General features: G+C 41.3%; 1 protein-coding gene across 4 annotated transcripts in view; it reads right to left on the bottom strand.

The window, feature by feature from the left end:
* The window catches only part of HEG1 (heart development protein with EGF like domains 1), a 59,456-nt gene that overhangs the window by 19,420 nt on the left and 14,918 nt on the right, over positions 1-25,118 (bottom strand). For 2 of the 4 annotated variants that reach the window (XM_035129394.3, XM_035129367.3), the window contains exons 2-9: positions 13,283-13,618; positions 12,389-12,715; positions 9,494-9,817; positions 8,197-8,520; positions 6,167-6,493; positions 3,474-3,815; positions 1,038-1,379; positions 217-549 (exon numbers count right to left, since the gene is read on the bottom strand). In XM_035129394.3, coding sequence (XP_034985285.2) covers positions 217-549; positions 1,038-1,379; positions 3,474-3,815; positions 6,167-6,493; positions 8,197-8,520; positions 9,494-9,817; positions 12,389-12,715; positions 13,283-13,618 — 2,655 coding nt within the window. The remainder of the gene's footprint in view (positions 1-216; positions 550-1,037; positions 1,380-3,473; positions 3,816-6,166; positions 6,494-8,196; positions 8,521-9,493; positions 9,818-12,388; positions 12,716-13,282; positions 13,619-25,118) is intronic. The other 2 variants (XM_035129385.3, XM_088652243.1) reach the window with 2 other exon arrangements.

The raw sequence follows: 25,118 nt of genomic DNA, 5'->3' as shown, positions 1-25,118 counted from the left end.
TTGTAGGTCCCAAGAATAAAAAGACATACGGTACAAAAAAGCAATATCTTTTACAGATTCATCTTCATTCAGTTTCACCAACAAGAAATATAGTTCAACAAAACTTGTTGCCTTATCATGTAAAGCTTACATGTGCTTGAAAAATATGCAGTTAGGCTGATACTTGTGTATTGATAAGTGCTGGCAGGTAAAGCAAGGTATAAAATAAAAACCAACCTGAAGGTTCACTTTGGAAGGAAGAGTAAGTTGGTATCCTGGATGAACTGAGGTTTTGGAAAGACTCCGTTGAAGGCCCAGAAGTATCAAAACCTTTTACTGAGAAGTCAGTCCTTCTAGAGTATGCTTCTGGTGAGGAAGGATTTAGTTCTGAGGCGTTGGACTCTTCTATATATGAAAAGGTTCTTTCAGTCGCTTCAGCAAACGTATTGTTAACTATGGATTGTAGTGTTTGTGCTTCTCCTTTGCTGAAAGTTGCTGAATGGTAAGTGCTTTCAGTATAAGTGTGTGAAATGCTTGCATCACTCATTGAATGTTGACTACTTTCAAGAACTGAAAGAGGAATTTGAAAATGAAATTTTAAAATTGCACTCACAGCATATAACTTCTCTATCAGGACCTGTATTATTAATAATGTCTCATTATTCATAATGTGCAGTTACTAGACTTCGGAAAAGTGAATTAAATCCTGCCCCATTTTGAAGGCATGTGGTTTAATGTGCTGTGTACAGATCTGCCAGTGGAATACTGCAAATAGTGACATTTAATTGGCTCATACTGTAGTCCAGATCCCCTTTTGCTGGGGGGGAAAAACCCCCAAACTCAAATGCCATGCTCTGAACAAATTATACAGTTCATAACAGAAATGCTTATCATGAGAGACTTGATAATTTGTAAGTGTGTATGCATACAGATATACACGAAAATAAAGCTCTTCAGAATTCTAGGTGTTGAATTCTAGCACGTATGGACATACATAATGCAAACTATGGTGAGTACAGTCAATTCTTCCTTTACTCTTTTTCCTAAAGAAAACTCACTTGATGGATCCTTTGGTGAAGATGGGGACATTGGAACTTCAGAGGAATGCTGAAGCAGGTGCTCAGTAAAAGATCCAGCGGATTGCACTTCACTTTGTGAGACATTATGAGTTTCGTCTCCGGAATTCAAGCTCAGGGTCAGATCTGAAGACTCGGAAGTTTCAGTATTGTAAGTGGTACTGTCTGTTGCATCAGGAGATGTGCTGTTATCTGGTAAAGACCGCGAGGTCCTCTCTCTACCATGCATGAATGCAGTTGATAGGTATATGCTGTCTGTAGAAGCCCCAGAAAGCCTTCTTTCCACATCAGACACTTTAACTGGCTGAAGACTGCTTCCAGTACCTAAATCAAAACAGAACACACCGTATTTTTCAGCGTATAAGACAACCCCTATTTTTTTGAACCCAAAATTAAGAAATCAATATTGCAAACATCAAACAGAACAACTTTGTGATTTTTTGAGGGAAGCTGGCTGCCCATGCCAGAGCCAGAGCCTGAACCCCTGTGCATTCGCTATCCATGTATAAGACAACCCCAAATTTTTGACTAATTTTTAATAGCAAAAAACATAGTCTTATACACAGAAAAATACGATAGTTGGGGAAGAGGAAAATACAAATTTCATATGTATCCCTTCTTTGAATTCCTTTAGGTGTTCATACTTCCTGTCAGAAGTACTGCTTCTTTCAATACTTTTAAGTATGAATACTTAAAGTCATAATAATACAGCTGATCCTCAAAGATTTTCAACTAATGCCACACAGCATGATTACAATTCAAAGAAAGATGTTGTTAGTTAGGCTTAAGTGATCACTTCTTATATCCTTTTGATATAGGCATAAATTATTTTGATTTTAATGAGACTTGAGAATGTATTTGGCTGGGTGGCCCCCAGTACATGTTGGGTGTAGAAATGGAAAATCAGATGACTACATCACACTAATTCTTATGGTTCCATGGAGTTGGAATATTTTCATAAGGCTGAAGTGGAAGGCAGACTAGCACAGAATGCTTTTAATGAAAAAATGGTGCAGAAACTAGACAGTGAGGATTTGAAGTCAGCAGCTATTTGATATGCTTTACAGTGTTGCTATACAATCAGAAATGCTGATGAGCTGTATTTTACATTGCGTGTAATTTCATAGATCATAATAATAGAGTTTTCAAAGATGGAATACAAAGAATGGACATGTGCCAAGGAAACAATTGCATGAAAGCCACAATAGTTATTGTTGATGCTATTATTATTATTATTATTATTATTATTATTAATCCCTCGCCCTTCCTCCCACAGGAGCCTAGGCTGGCAAATATGCAAGTGATAAAACAATTAAAACATCTAAAAACAATTGCAATACAGATGTAGACCGGGAAAGATATCTCCTTAAAAGGCTTTATGGAAGAGGAAGATCTTCAGTAAGTGCTGAAAAGTTGACAGAGACAGTGCCTGTCTAATATTTAACAGGAAGAAATTCTAAAGGGTAGATGGCACAACACTAAGGGTCTGAGTCCTATATTGCCAAAGAGTCAAGCTGTTACCCAGTTTAAAAATGGTGTATCATTTTAGCAGCAGAAATTGCTGCACCTAAGGGCCACCTCACATTTTTTTAATCATGTATGAGAAGACTTCAGATGTACTGTTTTGTACTATGTCCCCGTCCCCGTCCCCCCCCCCCGGAACTTGAGATCCACCAGATGCAAAATAGCAGTGCAGTGGGCTGGGGCTGAGGCAAGGGTGAAGGATGCAAAGTAAGAATTCTTCTGAACACATGCACAGGAATTTGTTGTGCAGAACTGCATTCCTTTCACACAGAAATTCAGTCCTGGTTTTCCCTTAAGATCTCTCCATTTCAGCAGCCCAATTTGCATAGTGGGGCTACCGGTAACTCCTGATTTACATGATAAGCATATTTGTTCCATGCATAGCAGGGGCTCCAGTTGCATGTGCTTGTGTGTGTAAAGACATACATGCATTATGCACATTTTCATATGTTTTGCCACAGGAACCACAAATGTATACAAAACACTTTGGCTGTGTACATACTATACCTCTAAAGCACATTTGAATCATATTTCCTCTCTGAAAGAATTCTGGGCATGGAAGTTTGTTAAGGATCGCTGGGAATGGTAACTCTGTGAGGTGTAAAAACTACAGTGCCCAGAATTCTTTGAGGGAAAGAATGTGTTTTGGCTGTGCTCTAAAGGTATAAGGTGTGCACAGGACAGTTAAATAAAGTGTGGATGTGTCGCAAAGAGCAAAGTTATAGTCGTTCATATTCATGTGTATAATACAATAGTTAAAAGCTGACTTACTTTAAAAAGGAAGAAATAAGGGGAGGATTATGGAGAAAACTACATAAACAGACAGGAAACAAATGAATGGGTACGTCTCAAGCCGATTTCTAACCGAAGCAATAACAGAAATGGAAAACTCACTTGAAAGATCTATTGTAGAAGATGAATAGGCAGATGTTTTGGAGGAATATGTAAATAAATGCTCTTTTGAGGACTCACTGAAATCCATCTGGGTAGATGGAAAACTTTCCTTTCCACTTTGGGCTGAGCTTGATGAGTTCAGGGTTAAATCTAAAGAGCTGACATTTTCCAGATCAAAGGTTGATAGCTCTGTTGCATCTGTGGATTTGCTCTTGATAGTTAGAGATCCTAATGTCCCATCTCCACTTTTGATGAATGTGGCAGTAGAGAACATACTCTCAGTCTGAGAGACCCTTTCCTCTGCACCAAAGTTGTTGAATGTGTGCTGGCTAGTCCTAACATCTAGAAGAGAACAAACTGGAATTAGAACTTTGTCTACAAGTTCAGACTAAAGTTATGCACATACATTAATTGTGCAACTGTATGCACATTTACTCAGAAGTAAGTCACAATTTGTCCAATGGGGCTCATTATCTTGTAAGTGTTTTTTAGAATAGCAGCCTATTATAAAAATCGTGATTTTCAGTTTTTAAGTTTATCATTTTAATTTCACTGTCATCTCATCCAAATACAACTTTCTGTATTTTTTTAATGATATGGAAATGTTTTACATTTCAGGAGAATTTGCTTATTTAGATTTATTCTATGGCGTTCATTTAAAAAAAATCTGTAAAGAGAGAAGAAAAACACAATGAGTTGGGAGCTTTCCCATGAGCTGGGCAAAATCATGTATCCCCTATATAAAATAGAAGAAGAAGAAGAGTTTGGATTTGATATCCTGCTTTATCACTACCTGAAGGAGTCTCAAAGCGGCTAACTATCTCCTTTCCCCTCCTCCCCCACAACAGACACCCTGTGAGGTGGGTGGGGCTGAGAGACTTCAAAGAAGTGTGACTAGCCCAAGGTCACCCAGCAGCTGCATGTGGAGGAGCGGAAACGCGAACCCGGTTCCCCAGATTACGAGTCTACCGCTGTTGACCACTACACCACACTGGCTCTCAGTTGTTTCTAAATAGTTTCTAAAAAAATGTGCCAGTGGCCACCTGCTTTTCATCTTACCTAACCTAATTTAAAATTTCCAGTCTAGTACAGTACCTCATTATGGCTTCATCTAGCCAATCCAATAATAAGAGGTAGTCACTATCCTATGTCTCATTATCTCTGGCATGGTCTTACCAGTAGTTGGACAACATATTACATTTAGGTCAATGTAATTAATCAGTGGAAACTCTAATAAGCTAAATTACTAAAGCTAAAATGTGGATTTTTCCATCTGAATTTAACCAGAGCAGAGGCCACAACTAGTGAGATGTTCCAAATCAAAAGCAGAGGGGTATGTGGCACCTATAGCCTTGCTTGTGTCACTTAAGAGATCCTAAAAGCCCATCTTTGCTTCTCACAAGAGCGATGGAAGAGTACATATTAGGTAAAAAAATTCCTTTTTCAATACTGTCTTGAGTTACCCAGACCTCTGGCTCAGGAAGACACTTCCAGGGCAGGAATGCTATGCCCCTGGGACCACTGTGAAACTAACAAGAGACCCAGTGAGAGAAGTTATTATCTTTTTACAGCACTTATCCTACAGCAGCTTCCTTTTCCAAGAGTTCCAAAAGCCAGAATCTGCTAATGCCATCTGCCCAACGAGGCCCACAAGACTCAAGAAATCACTAGCAGGAACTTCCTAATTGAGTTGTTTTAGAATATCTTAACTCTTTTTTCTTTTTTAATAGAATATCTTAACTGTTGTAACCATTTACTATGTGTGCTGCTTCTTAAATAAAATGACAATTGGAAGCCACTCCCCATGTGGATTGCTGATACTGTTTTGAGATCATCTACTCCAGCAGTTACTATGAATGAATGCACAACACCGGCACTCCGATGACAAGTCACTTATAGGTCACATTCACACCATATGTTTAAATCACATGGCTCCCCTCAAAGACTCCTGGGAACTGTAGTTTGTTAAGTGTGCACTGTAAATTACAGTTCCCAGGATTCCTTGGGGGAAAGCCATGTGCTTTAAATGCATGGTGTGGATGTGACCAGATATTATGTCCCTTGTATGGAAGTGTCACCACATGGAAGTGTTCATCAGTGAACTCTATGTTAACGCTGTAACTTATGAAGTGGCCCTGGAGTATGGCAAAAAGAAAGGATCTTCAGAGCAGGTGATGAAAAGGCTATACCCCTTACGGGGCTCAGCATCCCTTTGGCAAGTTTTCCATTCCCAAGTCAAGCCGCAGCATAGCTCTCCACAGGGAATTGGGGCCACAACGGGAAAAGTTTCCTTTTACTCCAGCCCACTCATGATCGATAGCAGTCACCATGGAGTGCGTGGAAAGTCCCAACACTATTGCCCTGGCTCAGATGGTGACTTATATAAACAATACCACTGAGAGGGAGAGGGCACTTACTGTTTCCAGGGAGTGTGTAATCTTCAGATCAGCCCTTAGGGGGTGATGGGTGGGGCTGGAAAAGGGATGTCATAAAAGGGCTAAATTGTTCAAAGGTGTCCTCTAAGCACAAACAAGAGTCCCCAGGGTTGTAACACAAAGTTTATGTGAACTTTCTCTCATTGTCTAGGATCAGGAGCAATCCCCTCTTTTTTCACAAGAAATTTGGTTTTACACCAGCCAAGGTACACAAGTGCTCTCAAATCTGTAACAAAATAGAAGATCTTAATTCTTTACCTGTTGCTTCTGAAGGGGACTGGGAATGTGTAACTGCTGCTTCAATAAAATCAGTGTCCTCTGTTGAGAAATTCATCCGTCTGGTCTGCCCCAGAGTCAACGTGTAAGAAGAATTAGGGAGAGCTGAAGAGCTGGAGATTTCAGTATTACTGGCGGTGGACTTTTGTGTTGTGCTCTGAGAAATGCTGTTGTTTCTTAGAGTTTGTACTGCCCTCTCTCCACCTCTGTCAGGGAGAACTGAAACAGATGCACTGTCAGTATGAGAACTAGAAATACTCCTCTCTGTATCTGAGCTGCTGGCTGGCTGGTGATCAAGATCTTCAGTAGCTGCAACACAACAATGAAAAAAATGAGATGTGCCATCTCCAGTTATAGAAAGGGTATCTCAAGTTTTATTATGTAATTTTCTTATATTCATGCAGATTGAATGGAAAACATGAAGGAGGGCGTGTGCACTGCAACCCAATAAAAATAATGAATGCCTAGATTAATGGTTGAATTAAAAAAAGAGGAATGGCTTCCGCCCACACAACAGAACTTTCCCTCCTCTCCTCCCACACTGTGTCTCCATGCCAAACCCAAATCAATTCTGATGGGTTGCTCTGATTAGGAGGGTTCAGAGGCCATTGGAGTGGAGGAGTGAGATGGGAAGCTCTACTACGAGAGCAGAAGTCATTCTACTCACACAAATATTTAGTTGGAAACAACCCATTGTTTTATGATAAAAAAGTTTAATGTTTTGTATATGGTTTGTTTTTATTTCCAGCTGTCGTCATAACATTGGAAACATCACTTTGGATTAAATGCATTTTATAGCATAAATTAATAAAAAGCATCTTTTCTTGGTCTTTTTTCTTTCAGGTATATATATATACCATGCTAAGTACCTCCATATTTCATTAATCCATTCCTCAATAGTTGGAGAAATTGTTTGAGTTCAGTACCTGGTTTTTCAGCTGCTATAATCTCCAAGACCATTAAAAAAATCTGTATCTTTATACTTGTTATAGGTTAAAATGCATATGTGGGGTACATGTTGAATCCCCCTGCTCTATTCTACTTTTATATTTCCAGTACACTGAACCATAACTTTTATTTAATTATTTAACTAATGTACCACTTGAAGCAGTTCTCTCTAATATCCCCCTTTAATAAAAAAACAAGTGTTCCCTTTGGCCACACATTTTCACAAATATATATAACTACATACACTCCAGTATCTTAGCTCCATCCGCCATATAGTTTTAACTTGATTAAAGTCACATATATATTCCAGGAGGGGGGAGATAGATCTTTGACAGTATGTTGTTATTACTACCAGTAATCAATGAGTCAAAATATGTTAAGGTTCTGAAAGGCCTATTGGGTGACATCCTGTGACCTATCAACAAGCCACCGTTGATACAACAGATCCCCCTGCCATGTCCCTAAAATCTGTTCAAGAGAGTTGGGAGTCAGTCTGGAGTAGACGGGGGGGGGGGCGCAAAGCAGGAGGTTGCAAGGGAGAAAAGGAGTTGTTCTCATTGCATGTGTGGAGGTCCATTCATGTGATGTTGGACATTGCCAAATGATTCATGCCCCCTCCAAAAGTGTAAATAAGTCCCAATTTGAAATACCAGTACTATACTAGTTAGACATTATAGTCTTAAAGAATAATGACCAACAATTAAAACCTCATGTTTGCATAGTCCTCCATTTCCCCCCTAGATTTTAAAAGTTTCCTTACTTAGTGTAAAAAATCAGAATAATAAATGACTGAATCTGATGCAGATTAGAGTGGGCTCAAACATACCATAACACCTGTCTTGTTTTCTAAACCAAATTGAGATTAAAAAGCTACTGTTAACTTCCTTCAGTTGTCTGCACATTTGTAGACAAGTTTATTTCCAAACCACCTTTAGTGGTTTGTCTCTCTAATCTAATCTCCTCTTGCTCTCGTTTTAAAATCTATTCATCCTAATGCTTTGGTTTCATCGTTGCACCAGGCAAGTGAAACAGGATTTAGAATAAAAGAGATCTTCATGCTTTACCTGATATTCCCAAAGAAGCCTGGGAATGTGCAAGCGTTACTTCAGTGAAATCATTGTCCCCTGGTGACAAATCCATTTGTCCAGTCTGTACTGGAGTTAACGTGTGAGAGGAATTTGTGAGGCCTGAAGAGGTGGATATTTCATTGCTAGCCATTGTGGATAGTTGTGTTGCATTAAGAGAACTGCTGATGTCCCTCAGTGTCCGTGATGTCCTCTCTCTGCCCCTATCAGTTAGACCTGAAGCAGACGCACCGTCTGTGTGAGAACTGGAAGTACTTCTCTCTGTATTTGAGCTGCTCCTTGGCTGACCACTGTTTTCTGCAGCTGAAACACAAGATTAAGACATTAGATGTGCCACCTGCATGCGCTAAAAGGACATCACACTGCGTTTCTTCCCATAGTTATATTCAGACAGCTCTAATGGAAAACAAGTTCATATCCCCTTCATAGCTGCCAAGTATCCCGTATCCGCCGGGAAAACCCCTTTTTTTCTCACCGTTTCCGGCGGTCTCCCGTTTGGCAGAGAATCCCGGCATTGTCCCTTAAATTCGATTCTTCCTGGCGGCCATTTTTCTGGTGCCGCTTTGCCCTTCTATGGGCACCAGAAAATGGCGGCGCCGGCGCCGGAAGTCGCTTCTGCGCATGACCGGAAGTTGCGTGACGCGACTTCCGGTGGCGCTTCGCCCTTCTATGGGCATCAGAAAATGGCGGCGCCGGCGCCGGAAGTCGCTTTTACGTGTTTCCGGTCATGCGCGGAAGCGACTTCCGGCGCTGGCGCCGCCATTTTCTGGTGCCCATAGAAGGGCGAAGCGCCACCGGAAGTTGCGTCACGCAACTTCCGGTCGTGCGCGCGCTGCCGATCCCGGATCTTTACGATCCGGACTTGGCAGCTATGATCCCCTTTTGTCTTACAAAAGCAATGAAGTTCAGAAAGATGTCTTAGATTATGATGAGAAAGGATGATCCTATGTTAAGTCAGTCAAAAGGGTGGTTATCTGTGAGTAGTAGAAAAAGGAGTGAACCTATGATTGTGTGTGTGTAGGGATGCTTCATTTCTGTGCTTTTAATGCCTGCACTGCAGTAGGTGCTGCTGTAGAGGGCGCTCTGGTGCTTTTGGGTCTGGGAGACAGAGCCCAACAATATTTGAGGGACACAGTTTCCTATCTCTGAGCTATAAGGTATATGCTCTTTTTCTCTTCGTGTTTATATTCATTGCTGATGTTTGGGCATCATCTTCACACCAAACCAGTGAAACAGTGCCCCAAACTCTGTAATAAAAGAGATCTTCATCCTGTACCTGTTGTTTCTGAAGGAGCTTGGAAATGTGGAAGTGCTGCTTCAGTGAAATCATTGTCCTCTGGTGATGAATCCATTTGTCCAGTCTGTACTGGAGTTAACACATGTGAGGAAACCATGAGGCCTGAAGAGGTGGAGATTTCATTGCTCGTGGCTGGGGATATTTGCGTTGCATTAAGAGAACTGCTGACATCTCTTAAAGTCTGTAATGTCCTCTCTCCACCCCTGTCACTTAAACCTGAAGCAGACACACCATCTGTGTGGGAACTGGGAATGCTTCTCTCTGTATTTGAGCTACTCCTTGACTGACTACTGTCTTCTGCAGCTGAAATAGAAGAGGAAGATATTAGATGTGCTACCAGCACGCGCTGAAGGTGGATCTCATTGCATTTCTTCCCATAATTGCATTCACACATATCTAACAGAAAACAAGTTAATTGCGCTCCTGTCCCTGCACCACCTGATAAAAATGATGAAACCTTGAGGGGAAAGTCAGGGTTTAAAAACTTTATAATAAAATTTGAGGGAAAAGTGCTAGTATAAAAGAACTGCTTTGAAATATTCAAAAATATCTACATTTTAGGAAATTCCCACAAGCAGTAGCTTGCTCCACTTTAAACCCAGTGGAATACTGTAAACCCTGCAACACTATAGGATTATGCTATGAAAGGAACCTTTAGTGTGACTCATGTTTCGGGACCAGAAAGGGCAAGAGACACGAGAAAGCAAAGAACAAGATCTTGGAAAGACGGAGAAGATGCTAACTTGGGCACATATTTCTGAGCAATCATTGTGCAGTATATTTTCTCTTTAACTGCAAAGCTCTCACCCACAAGCCAAATTAGGCTCACAGAGTCTTAATTTGGCCCACAAAGTCTTGTCCCAGCTAAGCCCACCTGCACCACAGCCAAGGCACCTTCAGACTTGCTCTGCAAAGCATAGCTGCCAAGTTTTCCCTTTTCTCACAAGGAAGCCTATTCAGCATAAGGGAATTTCCCTTTAAAAAAGGGAGAACTTGGCAGCTATGCTGCAAAGCACATCACAACTGTGGCATGCAATGTTGGCGGAGGGGATTGACCAAAGGGAGCTGGTGTTACAATTGTGATGCAATCCATTTCCAGCTGGAAACTCCTCCCCAGAGTGACACTATAACTCTATGCATTATTATAACAAGGCTTTAATAAGGCAGCATTTGATAAGACACAACCATGATTATTTACCCAGTCAGCTTCCAACATACATTGTGTATTTCAAAGAACCTATTTCCATTAACTGAATGAGCTATGTCTGCAGCCCTTTTGCAGAAAGGATTGCTGAGCTGCAGCCATCAAAGTTCAGGATAAGATTGTGGCTAAATGGTAGGCAAAAGGAAGTCAAAAGCCAACAGCTATTCCAAAAGCCCCCACTCAGACATCCCACGAAATAATCTTGCTGGCAAGTAAGTATCCCCACTGAATACCCTTGGTCCCAAATATGGAGACCAATAAATGGAAGCAGTGCTCCCAAGTCTTGCTATCCCCATTCACTCACTCGTTTCTTCCTACTAAGTCCCAACCCAAAGAATGCACAGAATGTATCAGCAGCGTATGAGGCAGCCAATGCTTCTTCTGCCCATCCCCTTTTCACTCTACCACTGCCTGTCTCACTTTCTGGTTTTCTTCCTTTTCTGTTCTTAGCAATGAAACCAGAGCTAAGTCAATGATCAGTAATAATCTCCACCATCACCTGGAAGAGAAACTGACAGTGGGGCAATTGAATTGTGTTGCTTTCTTGTTTTGCTGTTTGCTGTCCTGGGCTCTTTTGGGAGGAAGGCTTGGGTAGCAAATTAATAAAAGAAATAAATTGGGAAAGGCTATTCAAGAGGTGAACAAGTAAAATCCCAGCTTGGATCAACAGGAAGCAATAAAATGGGTAAAGAGGAAGTGTTCCATTTAAAGGCACAGAAGGTCTGAAAAGCATTAATAGTGCTTTGCCAATTGCTAATGCTAAAACTGTCTCCTCATGGGGTGGGAGTCTGAAAAAACATGGGAAGAAATGTGAGTGAACAAAAGATGGTGATTCCAAAGAAAATGGATAGTGTGAAAGCAGTAGAATTTTCCCCACATTGCATCTTTTCCACTTTTGTCTTATCAGGATTCACCAGTCTAGAACCTAAACCAACTCTCCAAAACTCCTGGTAAAATTTCTTCTTTTGCACAACTATTAAAAACACAGGAACCATATTCTCTTTTCCATCTACCTTTTTACTGTAAGTGGAAAAGATTTCTTCTACCAGTAGTGGTTACTAGTCATGAAACCCCAGGTGGGAACCTCAATCTTTACCAAAAGTATACAGTACTATCCAATGCTGATGATTAACAAGGAACGGATAGCTTTATCATGCTCTGCTTTATGAATTTCAGTGAAGAATCTTGCTATCCAACATCAACAGACTACTACCATGACATAGAACGACAATTGTTTTGATTTCACATAAAATATCAACATAGTTTCTGTTGTGATTTTTAAACAGCATGCCAAGAATCTAGTCCTCAAATCATTATGGTGACTCGCCTCACCACTTCTGGAGAAAACCCCCTCAAATTAATCATAAACAATCCTTTGCATTTTGGAAAGTTTAAAGTTTTCACATCTATTATCTCAGGAATCCTTTCAAAAAACCCTGCAAGATAGCCAAGTATCATCCCAATATCTGAGATGCAGGGAGGCTGAGAAATAGTGGCTTCCCTGTGGCCACCAATATTTGCTCAGCTGAGATAAAATCTGCAGCAACTTCCTGGCTCACAGCTCACATGGCATCACACTACAGCAGTTCTAAAACAGTATATTGCTATTATTTCTCTATGGGGAATTCATTAAGAAGTAGTCTTTTGGAACAGAAAAAACAACAACATACTAGTCTTTGGAGGCAAGTAAGACTGGGCAAGCCGAATCCTTGCTGAAGAATCAGGAAAATGTGTGACCTTTGATGTGTTACTTCTTCCTCTGGAATGTGTCGCATGAGATGGGAACTGGGTTCGATCAGGAAAGGTCGTGACTTCCCTCTGAGAAACTGGGTCTTTTCTTGATGAATCAGTCGGAGCGACACTGTCTGTAAGAAACTGTGTAGTCCTTTCTGTGTCTCTGTTGGCCGTTGTTGAACTGCCCATGCTTATGATATGCAAACTGGATGTTGTGCTGTCTGCATCCCACCTTCTATCTATATGGTGGCTGCTCCCAGTAACTGTAAATAGGAAATGAGAAAATTTAACCCTATCAGGCTCCAGCAATTTGGTATTTGAGGTGGAACCATGGCTTCCATCAATCTGATGTCTTGCATTACATCTGGTGTCAAGAACTGTACAGAACTTGCAATAACTATTTTATACTTGGGCATTACACAAAAAAACAACTGGAGGGTAAATCTTGCAAATAGGCGAATATATACAAAATTTGTTATTTGCATAAATTTATGCAGGTTCAGCTTTGTGAGGCATCTTATTCATACCTTTGCTTGAAAAGGGTGGGTGGGACTCAGATTCCATTTTTTTCATTTTCCAGTTAATTTCAATTAAGACTAACTACCGGTACAAACATGTCAAATTTAATGATTACAAACACCATCAAACACCTTTATGTTTGTACTTCTAATTGTTAACAAAGGAATGACCATAGCCTTTCAAATCAATCTGTGCCACATCCAACTTCTCCTTATTCTTACACACACCCATTCAGCTTTATTGTTTCAGGTATTTTCCCAGGGTTTGACAGTCCATTCAGATACAAAAAGACTTTTGATGGTGGAACTCACTTGGGTGATTATCCTCTGAAAGTGAAGAAACAGGTGTCCTGGGAGAATGTATCCTCAAAGTCCCTGTTTCAAATCGAGCAATATCCAAGGAACTTGGTGAGGCATCAGCTCTTCTGGCCTGCATCACCGAAGATGACTTCTGAGCTGTATCTCCAGACCTGATCATTTCAATATATGCAGAGTTTCTTGTTCTGGCTGTAGACACAGAAGCACTGTCGGTTATCATCCACAGTGTCCTTCCTTTGACACTGCCAAGGGCACTGAAGGCATCTGTACTGTGTGCATGAGAGCTGGAAGTCCTTGTTTCGATGTTGGAACTTTCGCTGCTCATAATGGCTGGAAGGGAGAAGAAAATATCATTAAAACAGAAGCAAAACCAGGTCTGATCCTAATTACCCTGAACAAATCACAAATTTATTAGCGGACGGCAGATGGTTGTTATGTTTGTGTGTGTTTGGGCCCAACCTGTGCTTATGTGTGTGTATGTGTGAGCAAAAACAGAGAGGGAGGGAGAATGTATTTACATGCATGCCCATGTGCCCCCTCCGTCACATCTCATGTGAATCATCTTGGGTTTCCACTCATTTCTCATTTCAGACTACCAATAGCAATGCAGCAGCAAAAAATACTGGGCATTAACTTTTTCATATCATCCCAGAGCCAATAGTTCTCTAGCAACAGACACTACACCACCACAGAATCCTTTGTTTTCATATCCCCTGCCCCTGGCAGTCATAGCTGCATGAATTACTGTACTTTGGAATGTATCCCAGCTTTGTAATTACACCCTGTTGACCTAATTTATCCTCCTAATTATTTTTAACATCTTTCCAAGAGACCATGGGTTGGCTGCAAACAGTTGGTGATCATTACCAGCGGTGATCATGCTTTAGTGAAGCCCATGATCCTTGTAAGTTAAGAACATAAGAATAGCTCTGCTGGATCTAGCCAATGGCCCATATGGTCCAACATCCTGTTCTCACAGTGGCCAGCCAGATGCCTTTGGGAAACCCGCAAGTTATCCATATGTAAAGATGTTTCAGCTTAAAGACAGAGACAGCGAGATGTGCTTTCAGATAATGTATTCCTGGATTCAAAATCTCTTCTAGGACCATACAAGGCAAAGCCAAGTCTATTCTCATAACAACAGTGGTCTGGCAAACTCTGTCCTGTAGGTTCCCTTCATCTGTGAGAAGCTTGTGCGTTTGATTACTGTTATCAACATTCCAGAGCCAGCACACATGAGTGTCCAGAGTGCTCATATCTGACAGTGTCACACCAGCAAATCATGCCCCCAGACAACAAGCTACTTGCCGGGGCCAGTTTGCTCTAGAAATTCTAAAACCTAGCAGGCTGTGCAGCACATGCATTTGTAACTCAATGCCTGGAATGTAATGTAGACTATGGTCCCTATATAGCAGCACTCAAGCAGAAAAAGTTGGGTATGCATGTGGGCATGCAAAAATGTATGTGCCTTCCATCCCCCCTTCCAAATGTTATGAGGAACGAGCAATCAGACTTGGCTGCTCAGTGACACACTAATGCCTTATCCGGGTGGAATCACATGCTCTTTTGTGACACAGAGGTTCTGGAAAGTGTTGATAGTCCTCCCACATGATTTTCCCTTTAAGGTTGTGTTATGCTTTCTTGCTTGTTCTCTCACTAGCTTCCACTTTCTCTCTGTGTGTGTCTGTAGTCAGAATTTTAGAGAGTGGCATCATAAGACGGTTATGATATCATCTATACCAACAGTGAACTAATTCTTTGCATCAGTCTTGGGCTAGCCCTGCTGATGCCTAGCTTGTTGTATTTCTGATGCTATACAAGCTACATTTACCCAGAATTTTAGTTGATGGTTTCTATCGTTGTCTTTAGTTACGGTTGTTTTTAAGATTTGTGATGGATGATCCTCACTGCATTTTATGTATATATGGCCTTAGTAAAGGTTTGACTCCTTCATGCTCTAGATCAAGTGCATGAGGAAGAAATCCTTATCCTATTTATTTATTAAACTTATATTCCCCACCCCCCATGCTGCAAAAGAGGGTAGCAAGCGCACAAGTGATAAAACAATTAGAACACTTAAAAAGCAATTCCAATCCAGATGCAGATCTTATGACATTGAGGAAAGTAAAATAACAAGTAATAGGAAAACTGGTCTTTTGAGATAGATTAGCTAAGCAGAAGTTACAATGGCCTCTTATATAAGTAACTCCCTCTACATAGAGATAAAGTTCAGTTATAAATTCTTTTGTCACATACAAAGCCACTGGCTCCTGATTTAAGCATATATGGTGTCCATCCTCTCCTCTTGTCAAGATAAATATTTTAGTTGCAATATGAAATTATTGCACAGCCCTTGGTTCTGTGGCTTTCTTCCAGAGTTATAACTACAACATGAGTTGTGATGATTACCAGACTTACCTATTATAAATGCTACTTCCTTTTACACATTTGTGATACTGTTATAATGCATCCAGCCTAAACAGATTCTGCTGTTAACCCAACTTCTGGGTTTCCACTTTAGCTGTTTGACTGGATTGTGAAGTTCCTAAAACAATACATAATGGATGTGATCTATTTGTATAGCATATTACAATGGACTCCGTCTGGATTTTTTTTAACTCTTGCTACTGAATTTACAGCTGCTATTTGCGTTATTTATAAATCAGTTTGGATTCTGTGCAGCCCAACCCCCATGAACATTTCCTTGGAAGTAAGTTCAAGATAGGTAAAGGTATCCCTGACAATTAAGTCCAGTCGCAAATGACTCTGGGGTTGTGGCGCTCATCTCACTTTAAAGGCCAAGGGAGCCGGCGTTTGTCCGACAGTTTTTTTCCAGGTCATGTGGCCAGCATGACTAAGCCGCTTCTGGCAAAACCAGAGCAGCGCACGAAAACGCTGTTTACCTTCCTGTTTATCTACTTGCACTGCGCGCTTTCAAACTGCTAGGTTGGCAGGACCGAACAATGGGAGCTCACCCTGTCGCAGGGATTCGAACTGCCGACCTTTCGATCAGTAAGCCCAAGTGGCACAGTGGTTTGACCCACAGCGCCACCCGCATCCCCTAAGTTCAAGCTAGTTGCCTTTAAATCTATGACATGTGTTCATCTGTCAGCAGCACCAGCCTTGCCTCTTCTACCATTCTCAATTATGTGGATGCCCTGCAGGAGAATGTCAAGCAGACAAAGATGCCAACAGTTATTTATCTGGCACTTTCAAGGAGCAGGGCCTTTTCTGTGGTCTCACCTCCCCTTTATAGAACTCAGTTCCAGGAGGACATCAGGCAAGCCCTGTCACTCAGCTCCTTTAAATGAGCTCTTAAAGTATACTGTTTTAGAATGGCCTTTGAGGATTAAAATGTGAGACTGATAGAATGGTTGGGCCATGCATGTCCAATGCTGGTTTCAGCCTATTTTAGTCTGTGTTTAATTGTCCGACTGTAATCAGATACAACAGTTTTACTGTTGTATTTTAATTATTGTTACTAGTGTATCTCAGGAATCAGAAGCCACTTTGTGAGTTGACTGTTCTGAAAAGTGGAATACAAGCCTTTTAAATAAAATAAAGAAAGTACAGAGATATCTCCCTGAATTTATGTTCCTTATGTGCTCTAGTTGATTACAGGTTCCGTTCCTGTCACAATGGGCATGCCTCAAACAGCAGGAAGCTCACTAACATTACCATACGACTTAAACCTTTATTTTCACAGAGGTCAAAGGCACATAGACTCTGAATCCTCTAGCCCCCATTTCTGGAAAGGGCAGCCACTAAGACTTGTTGAGGCCTGACCCTACTTAACTTGTATAGTCTGTTAAGCTCACAACTCAAATCCTGTTCCTGCTCAATTTGATGGCAAAGCTCAAATTAACTCCCCTAAGTGAGACTCCTAAAAAGGGGGCTTACCAAATGGAAGTACTGTATTGGAATGTAGCAGCTGTTAAATGAAAATATTATAAACATTTTAGGAACTTTAAACCCAACATTTGTCGGGTTTTAAAAAGAAAAAAAGGCTACCTTTTCTAAATTTCACAGACTCTATGAAATCAATGTACAGTATAACAGGCCAGAGAGGCTTAATTTATGAGTTAATTATACATACCCCTTTGGTATTGCATGCATCCCTGTTCTGTTAACTTATTTATGACCTCTGTTGACAAGGGAAATTGTATTTTTCATTTCTGTGTATACAGTAATGTTTTGTTTTGTTTTTGTTTTTTTTTAAAAAATGCATATCTGATCTGTAACAGAATACTTTGTATTGGTACAATTATATTATATAATTTTATTTGCCCCTACACCAGGAAAATGACACAAAATGAAACATATTTGAAACATTTCTGGGCAGAATATGAAGGCTAACTAAAAGACTTGCAGAAGGGAATTAGGGGGAAGTGTTTGCTTTTCAGCTAGGGTGCCAGGATAAGCAACTCTGCTGATTAGAGAAACGAAGTTCTGAGTTCTGATTTATTCAAATTTTAAATGGTTGAATACTTCAGAATTCGTCTTCCGCAGTTATCCTCTCAAAACACATTTACAAATTAAACGTTCAGAGTCAAAAAGTGGAAAATTATATCACTCAATAGATTAAAGATAATCAGCTCCTTCCCCACAATTTGTCCTTCGTAGATTCCACCCTTCAACGGCTACAAAAGTGTATGTGTGTATGGATTGGGGGACACAATAATAAATGTGCTGCTTACACAACATTATATTTTCAATATTATGATACACAAGGAATTTGAATAAAAGAAGGGATTAATCATTTACTTAGGTTTCTATTCCTCCCCATCGCAAAGACTCAGGCTGCGTTTTAACAAATTGAAAACATACCCGTGTTTCTCATATTATAAGACACGTCTTATATTTATTTTTTCCTCAAAAAAACACACTATGGCTTATTTTCAAGGGATGTCTTATTTTTTCCCTCCTCCTCCTGCCGCAGCCGGCATTGCTGCTGCGCCTATCACTATGTCTTATTTTCGGGGTATGGCTTATATTCCTTGAATGCTTAAAAATCCTGCTATGGCTTATTTTATGGGTATGTCTTAAAATATGAGAAACAGGGTAGATTAAGAAAACAACCAGTTAAAATGAAACGAAATTTAACCATATCGGAACTCTTATCAACAAGACACACATGAGGTGATTGTGAGGCTATGTATAGGCAAGGCCTCCCTACCCACCAGAAACATTTAGCAAACTTGGGAAATGGCCTGATCAGGATATCATCCCATGTAGTCAGTCAGTCATACATTAGTAGCTGAGTAAGACCTCTTCACAAACTTGCCTAATATACAGTCAATAGAGAGCATGGTTGGGGTGGGTGTATTTTGGCTCACTCACACTTCAAATTTAAACCTCCCTAGTTTACAAGTTTCATAGTACAACAGAAGGGTCATAGAGAGTCACTCTACGCAACTTTGTTCCCTTTACTTGCTGTTTATTACATTTTTTTTATTCCTCCCTTCCTCAGGACAGTGTACATGGTCTCTCCCACCCCAACCAATGCTTTACCCTCACAATAGCCCTATGAGGTAGTTTAGAGAAAGTGACTGGCCCAAAGGTATCTGCTGAGCATCATTCATGAAGACATTTTATATTTGCATCTCCCTAAACTATATCCAGTACTCTAGCTTATGCACTGATTCAAGGGCAGAGAATGGGTGGGGGGCACCCCACATCTCTAGCAGGAACCATGTCTGTTCTTCTGTCCCTCGATCGTTGTGGTCTCTGAAATGAGAGGTACATGTTGTACTTAATGCAAATGCCATGCTCTGAAGTGGTTGGTTACTCCCTTCCCAAGAAAGGGAAGGGTGTCTTCTAAGTAAAGGATCATATGGCAACCTTAAAGCTAAAAAGATCTGTTATGTGTTCTTCATCTTTCTGGAAATTAAACCGCACTGAACAAAAAGAGAATCTCATGAGAAAAGTAAGTGAAACTGTAAAAGTAATGTTTGCAATCTGGCAAAATCCACAGTAACTCTTCACACGAGAGAGAGAGAGAGAGAGAGAGAGAGAGAGAGAGAGAGAGAGAGAGAGAGAGAGAGAGAGAGAATAAAATCTATATTCCCTAGTTCCTCAGTCTGTGTAGGAAACCTTTAGTAGTAAGGTTTAGGCTGAAAATAATAATAAAGAAGACAGTGGGCCTCTCCTGCTTCATGGGGTGGCAGCACACACTTTAGCAGCCCACTCCTTTATCAGCTACTAGGAAAGCAGCTCTCTGGACTGTGTTTTTCAAACACTGCTGCGGATGTAATGATTATGGGTGGAGGCTGTTTTGGAGCCAAGCGAGTTTGTGCTGTGCGAACAAAAGCTTCGGTCCTAAATCTGGACTCTTTCAGTTTCCTTCCGTGTTCTTTCCCTGAAAGGAGCAGCACTGAGAAAAATCCTCAAAGCAGAAAACCAATTCTATAGCATCCTCAGCATGTGGAGAATATTCCTTAAAAAGGGTGCACTGTTTTCTCTGATAAGCAGAGGAATGCAATTAACCCTTTCCTTAGTGGGACAGGCAACCTGTTCAGCACAGAGGGGAACAATGAAAACCACATGGACAGACCACATAAAAGTACCACTATTTTTTTAATGAGCTGCACCAGTGTGGTCTCATGCAGGCCACACTCTGGCACAAGCGCAGCCACAGCACATTTATTTCACATTATTTGTAAACCTTGAATGTTGAGCTACTGGTGCCAAGCCCAGTGTAATGGGCTTTGAAATTCTGGGAATGTAATTATTTTGTCATTTGTTTTGGTTTCTGAGGACAAGAGAGAGTGCTGCCACACACATGCCTTGGGAGCACACACAGGCCACTGGGAAGATCACATGAAGCACTGGTGCCTTTCATGAGAATCTGTGGTTCCATTTGGGCATACCGGTATAAATGTGGCACCTGCAATCTGCTTGACTGTAGCATCCCGAAATCAACAACAGTGCTGCATGTTTTGTTTTACAGGTGGCATTTATCAAAATATATACAAATCTGTTTTGGTATTGCATTTTTTGAATTACATGCAGTTTTCTCTGCATAATACTCTATACTTCTTATTGACAATCCACATTCCTCTTTACTTATGCAGATCACTTTGTTTGGAATGTCTCTCCATTTTGTTCCTACTGTGATACTGGGAAAACAAGCAAGGACAGGATGCCAATGCCAGATAAATCCAAGTGGGACTCACAGCCCACCACAGAAAGAGAGAGAGAAAATTACCACAGAGTAGACTAGAAAGCCTGGCGTGCTTTGGTCCATGGGGTCACGAAGAGTCGGACATGACTAAACGACTAAACAACAAAAGACTAGAAACTGGTTTAAATGCACAGGAGAAGACGAGAGCCCTTTAAAAAGGCTAACCTCCATGCATTAAGAACTCATAATGAGCCAATGCACCTCCAAGGAATTATTAATCACCACTACCACCATCAATATTATTATGTTCCAAGTCTACAAAAATTAAAAAGTAAGGTTGCAATCCATTATTATTTCTTTTTGAATAATACTTGAAAGAGGGATTCTCCATGTTTTGTGAATGCTAAAAAATGTTCAGCATGACACCAGCATAGGAGTTGTGTTGGTTTTGGGGCATAGTCTCAATCTACAGCAGTATTTTTTCTGCTAACAGACCCCTTCATCAACAGGCATTGGCTGGTTATAACTATTGTTTTCTGGTGCATAATGAACACCAATGCATCTTTCTATAAATTCTGCATATGATTTTGCTTTATTGACATGTTTTTCAGCTTATCTTATTGACAGTGCTCAAGATTAGCAAAGTTCATTCTGGTATAAATGGATTTTCTTGCTTGTTTAAAAAGTTACCCCACCCAGTACCTATATTCCCATTTGGAATTCTCTTGTGAACTCTTTCTGTTCCTGGTAAAATAGAATTGATGCTTTGGGCTTTAATAAAAAGAAAAAGAACCGCCGCCGCCACCGCCACCACAACAACCGAGGAATAATGTGGATGGGTAGGAATTTTATGTGTGTGTGTGTGTGTGTGTGTGTGTGTGAGAGAGAGAGAGAGAGAGAGAGAGAGAGAGAGAGAGAGACCCCCTATTTTGTCACCATTTCAACTTCTACTCATTTCTGATGGCAACATCGTTGGAGTCTGTCAGGCAGCTCAGAGAGGAAGTTGACTGGCAAGAGTCCACCGGTGCTAGGTCACTGGAACAATAAAATGGCAAGAAAAAAAACATCCTGGCTGCAAAGCCGAGAGTATAAAAGGGCGGGTGGAGGCAGGGGGCACTGATAAATACAATGAAAACCATGGCAGCTCCATGAGTGTGTGGAGAACAGGTTGACTGGGATGAAATATAGTTTCAGGCCTGAGTGATCAGAACATTGCCTGGCAGAGCCTTTGCTAGGTTAATTTTATAGCCCATCAGATTTGGATAACTGTAAGGAAATGTTCTTAGCCACCAAAGTGTGCCTTTAGAGTAGGCACGAGGAGGCCACGGAAACTGGATTGTTTTCCATATATGAAGATTTTCATTGTCATCCAAATGCCAAACATGTCATGTCAAGCTAGGGTTCAGATATTCTGCTAGACAGTAATCAGGAAACGTCTACATTCTTATATAACCTGCAACCCACAGGAAAGCTGCAATTAAACAGGAACAGAGCTGAACAATAACACGGACAAAAATCTTTCAACCATTTATAGGATCGGTCAAACTACATGCCAGAGCTGTTCCACATTTTTGACATTTCTGAGTTAGATTTGGGGTGATGAGAACCCCATCATTTTTATTAGGGTTTGATGTCTTAAAACTGATAGCTGAGTGCAGTTTTTAGCACTTTAACCTAAGAATGACATACGAGTACAACCTGCAACAAAACGCTGCAGTGTGAAGTGTTCCTGTTCAATGTGCTGGCCGGCCATTCCTTTTGCCCTCCCTGCCAGTTTTCTATTCCTTACCAGCTACAACAGACACCTGGAATTATGTGGTCACTGAGAATGCTCAGCCCTCACTGGGCTGTTTGGGGTATTAGTTTTTGGTCTGATTGTGTGTGTAAAACTAAAAGTTTTTTTGAACTTCTTGACATCATTGGATCCCCCCAAGCATCCTGATATCTCTCCCTCTTGTTTCTCATTGCTTCAATTTTGGCTACAATCCTGTCAGCACTCACCAGCAAAGTATTAGCAGTATTAGAAGGAGTGCTAACATACAGAATGAATAAAGGAGCATTTAGGGCCACCTATGACGGTTCAACTTGGGCTAGACTCCATGGAAGATGTATTTTATTTTATTTTACTTGTAATTATAACTCTGTCTCCCCTTTCCAAGTCTCAGGAGGAGTTTATTCCATTGTGCTCAGCTTGGGAGTCTGTGGAAGTGCTTCCGTGTGCTCTAAAGTCCAGGACCATATGAGAGGCCACTCCATCATTCCACACACACCCCTCAAAGTTCTCTGAGTTGCACAGAAGACTCTGAAAAAGGTAGGGACAAAACACGGCTAGCAAACCCAAGCCAAAATGTGTGGATGATTCCTGCTTCTGTATAGCCTCTGTATCCAACTACTGAAGCACGATCCAAGGCTCGTGCCTTTGCAGTGATAAGAATGCTCATTTCCCTTGCTCCACAAAAATAACCATTGGCTTGCAACCTGACATTTTTGGGTGAACTTCTGCATCCCTAATTTGGGATCTGGGTGTTGTTAGAGCCTGGCTTCACAGAAGTTAATGGCAGGCTCCTACCGACTTTGAGCAAAGCTGGGATTTCAGCCAGGAAGTTAGAAGCAGAGCTAAGAATAGCCTTCAGATCCCAATCCTGCACTTTAAACCCTAATAATACCCACCTTCCTCTTCTTAATATGCACTTGGAAAGACCATCATGAGGCCAGTCCGAGAGACGTCGGGTGTCACCCTTTGTTTATCATGGTCTCCTGGGGTCCTGCTTCTTCTCATACCACAGAATTTAGCAATGCCAGACCACAATTAATGCTTGTTGTGGCTGAAGCAGGTGGGAAATCCAGATGCATGGTACTCAAAGCTACTCTGCCCACTAAGCAAGGACTTATGTGCTTTTAAAACCCTGTTAGTTCTACCCCCACCACAGCAACTTCAGAAGCAACAGGCCCCAAGCTGTATGTATGTAATGGAATTGTTGTTTTTTGCTCTGCTGAATTTTAAGTGAAAATGACAAACTGGCAAGCCACAAATTTCTGCCCTGATAACTCTTCTAGAGTTATCCTAGGCCCTAGTTTACTTCAAAACCAAGTAAGGGGGAGTTTCAAAAGAAAAGTGGCTGGCAAGAGAAGTGTAAAGCCGCTTCTCTGTTACAAACCACCCCCTCTTGAGCATAAGGTGCAAAGCAGAAGCAGCCACCAAGCTAACCTTACACATGGCTGAAATTTAGTCTGAGCGGGTTTGTTGAGCGAGACCTCCAAACCCACTGCAATTGTGCAAGGTGCTTCTGCCAGTATGTGACTGAATCCCTCTCAAATGTAGGAACAGCCTAGAAGTGTCCCGAGTGCCGCAAATGCATCAGGAGTGAGCAAGGTGTACCACTTTATGGAGGTTTCCATAAGGTAGGCTTAATTAAACACCCTGCAGATGGAGGTCACATAAAGAGGCAAGCAAGTACGATGCAAAGGTCTATATCGAAAGTAACAGAGCAATTCTGTGGTTTGGTGTTTTGTTCTTTTAGGAAAAGGTCAGCTAAGGAAACAATTCCGTGGTACTTAAAAAAAAAAGTCAGCTAAGTGAATTAGTCAAAGGGCAATTAACTAAGAGAAAGCCTTCATTAAAACAATCTTTGCATTAAATAACCAGATTTTGTAGCTGAGCAAGCATTGCATTTTTTCCCAGCACAGTGCTGCACTGCACAGATGTAGCTAGTCTGTAGGCACTTGATCTAATTCAGCCTCGTGGAGTCCAATAGGTCTCAGCTAGGCTGGAAGGGCAGCCTCCCGATTTAAGTGGTCCTCAGGGCAATGAGGCGCCACCTTCTTCACCTTATGTCCTCCTTCCTTGGAATGGCATCCCGTTCCCCACAGCTCACAGAGAGCGGAACTCCCAAACCCAGGCCCCTCCTAGGCACATCCTTCCAGTGCATTGTCTCAGAAGGGTGTAGCTGCTGCGGTGTGAACTGCACTTGGATCTCTCGACACCCTATAATTTTCACCTCTTCCCCCATGACACGAACTATCTTGCCTACTGGCATAAAGGAGGGAGAAGATGGCCAGGGGGTGGGGAGCTGCAAACTTTGGGCAGGCTTTTCCTTTCCTAATCAAAGCCCCACCAGTTACATTTCAGTATTGAGCTCGAAAGCCACAAGGTTAGGAGGTAGCCAACAGCAAAGGGCTAAACATTCCCCTGTGATTTAACATCTGCTGCACTCATCCCCACAAAAGCCACAAACCATCTTGGCTGGAGTGCGGGGATCACTTTACTCCAAATGAGATTATGGGGCTAGAGGAGGTTTTGTGCTCTGCCAAGTCTCCTTCCCCAACAAGCTGCTTTGTGCCGGCTTCCAAGCCACCCAGGCTTCTGCCAAGGAATTCCTGTGCCAACCCTGTGGCAGGCCATGCATCCATTCCTCATGTCCTTCTGGATGTCCTCTGCTCTTGAGCAAAAGGACCACCTTCTCCCATTCATTTCATCTCTACACCTGTTTGAAAGCTAAAAGATTGTGAGCCAGGCCACCTTGTATTTATCGTAAACGTCCCATGTAGTTATTAGTTATTTGATTTTACTGCCTTGAAGTGCAATATCCAAGGCAGTTAACAGCCTGTCAATAAAAGGCCCATGTAAAAAAAAACACCCCACAAAACAAACAAACAAACAAAACAAAACAAAACCACAACCCAAACCAATTACTATTACAGGTATAT

The sequence above is a fragment of the Zootoca vivipara genome, chromosome 1 (assembly GCF_965207765.1).
Source record: "Zootoca vivipara chromosome 1, rZooViv2.hap1.1, whole genome shotgun sequence".
Lineage (NCBI taxonomy): Eukaryota > Metazoa > Chordata > Lepidosauria > Squamata > Lacertidae > Zootoca > Zootoca vivipara.
This window is presented reverse-complemented; position numbering and strand designations above follow the sequence as displayed.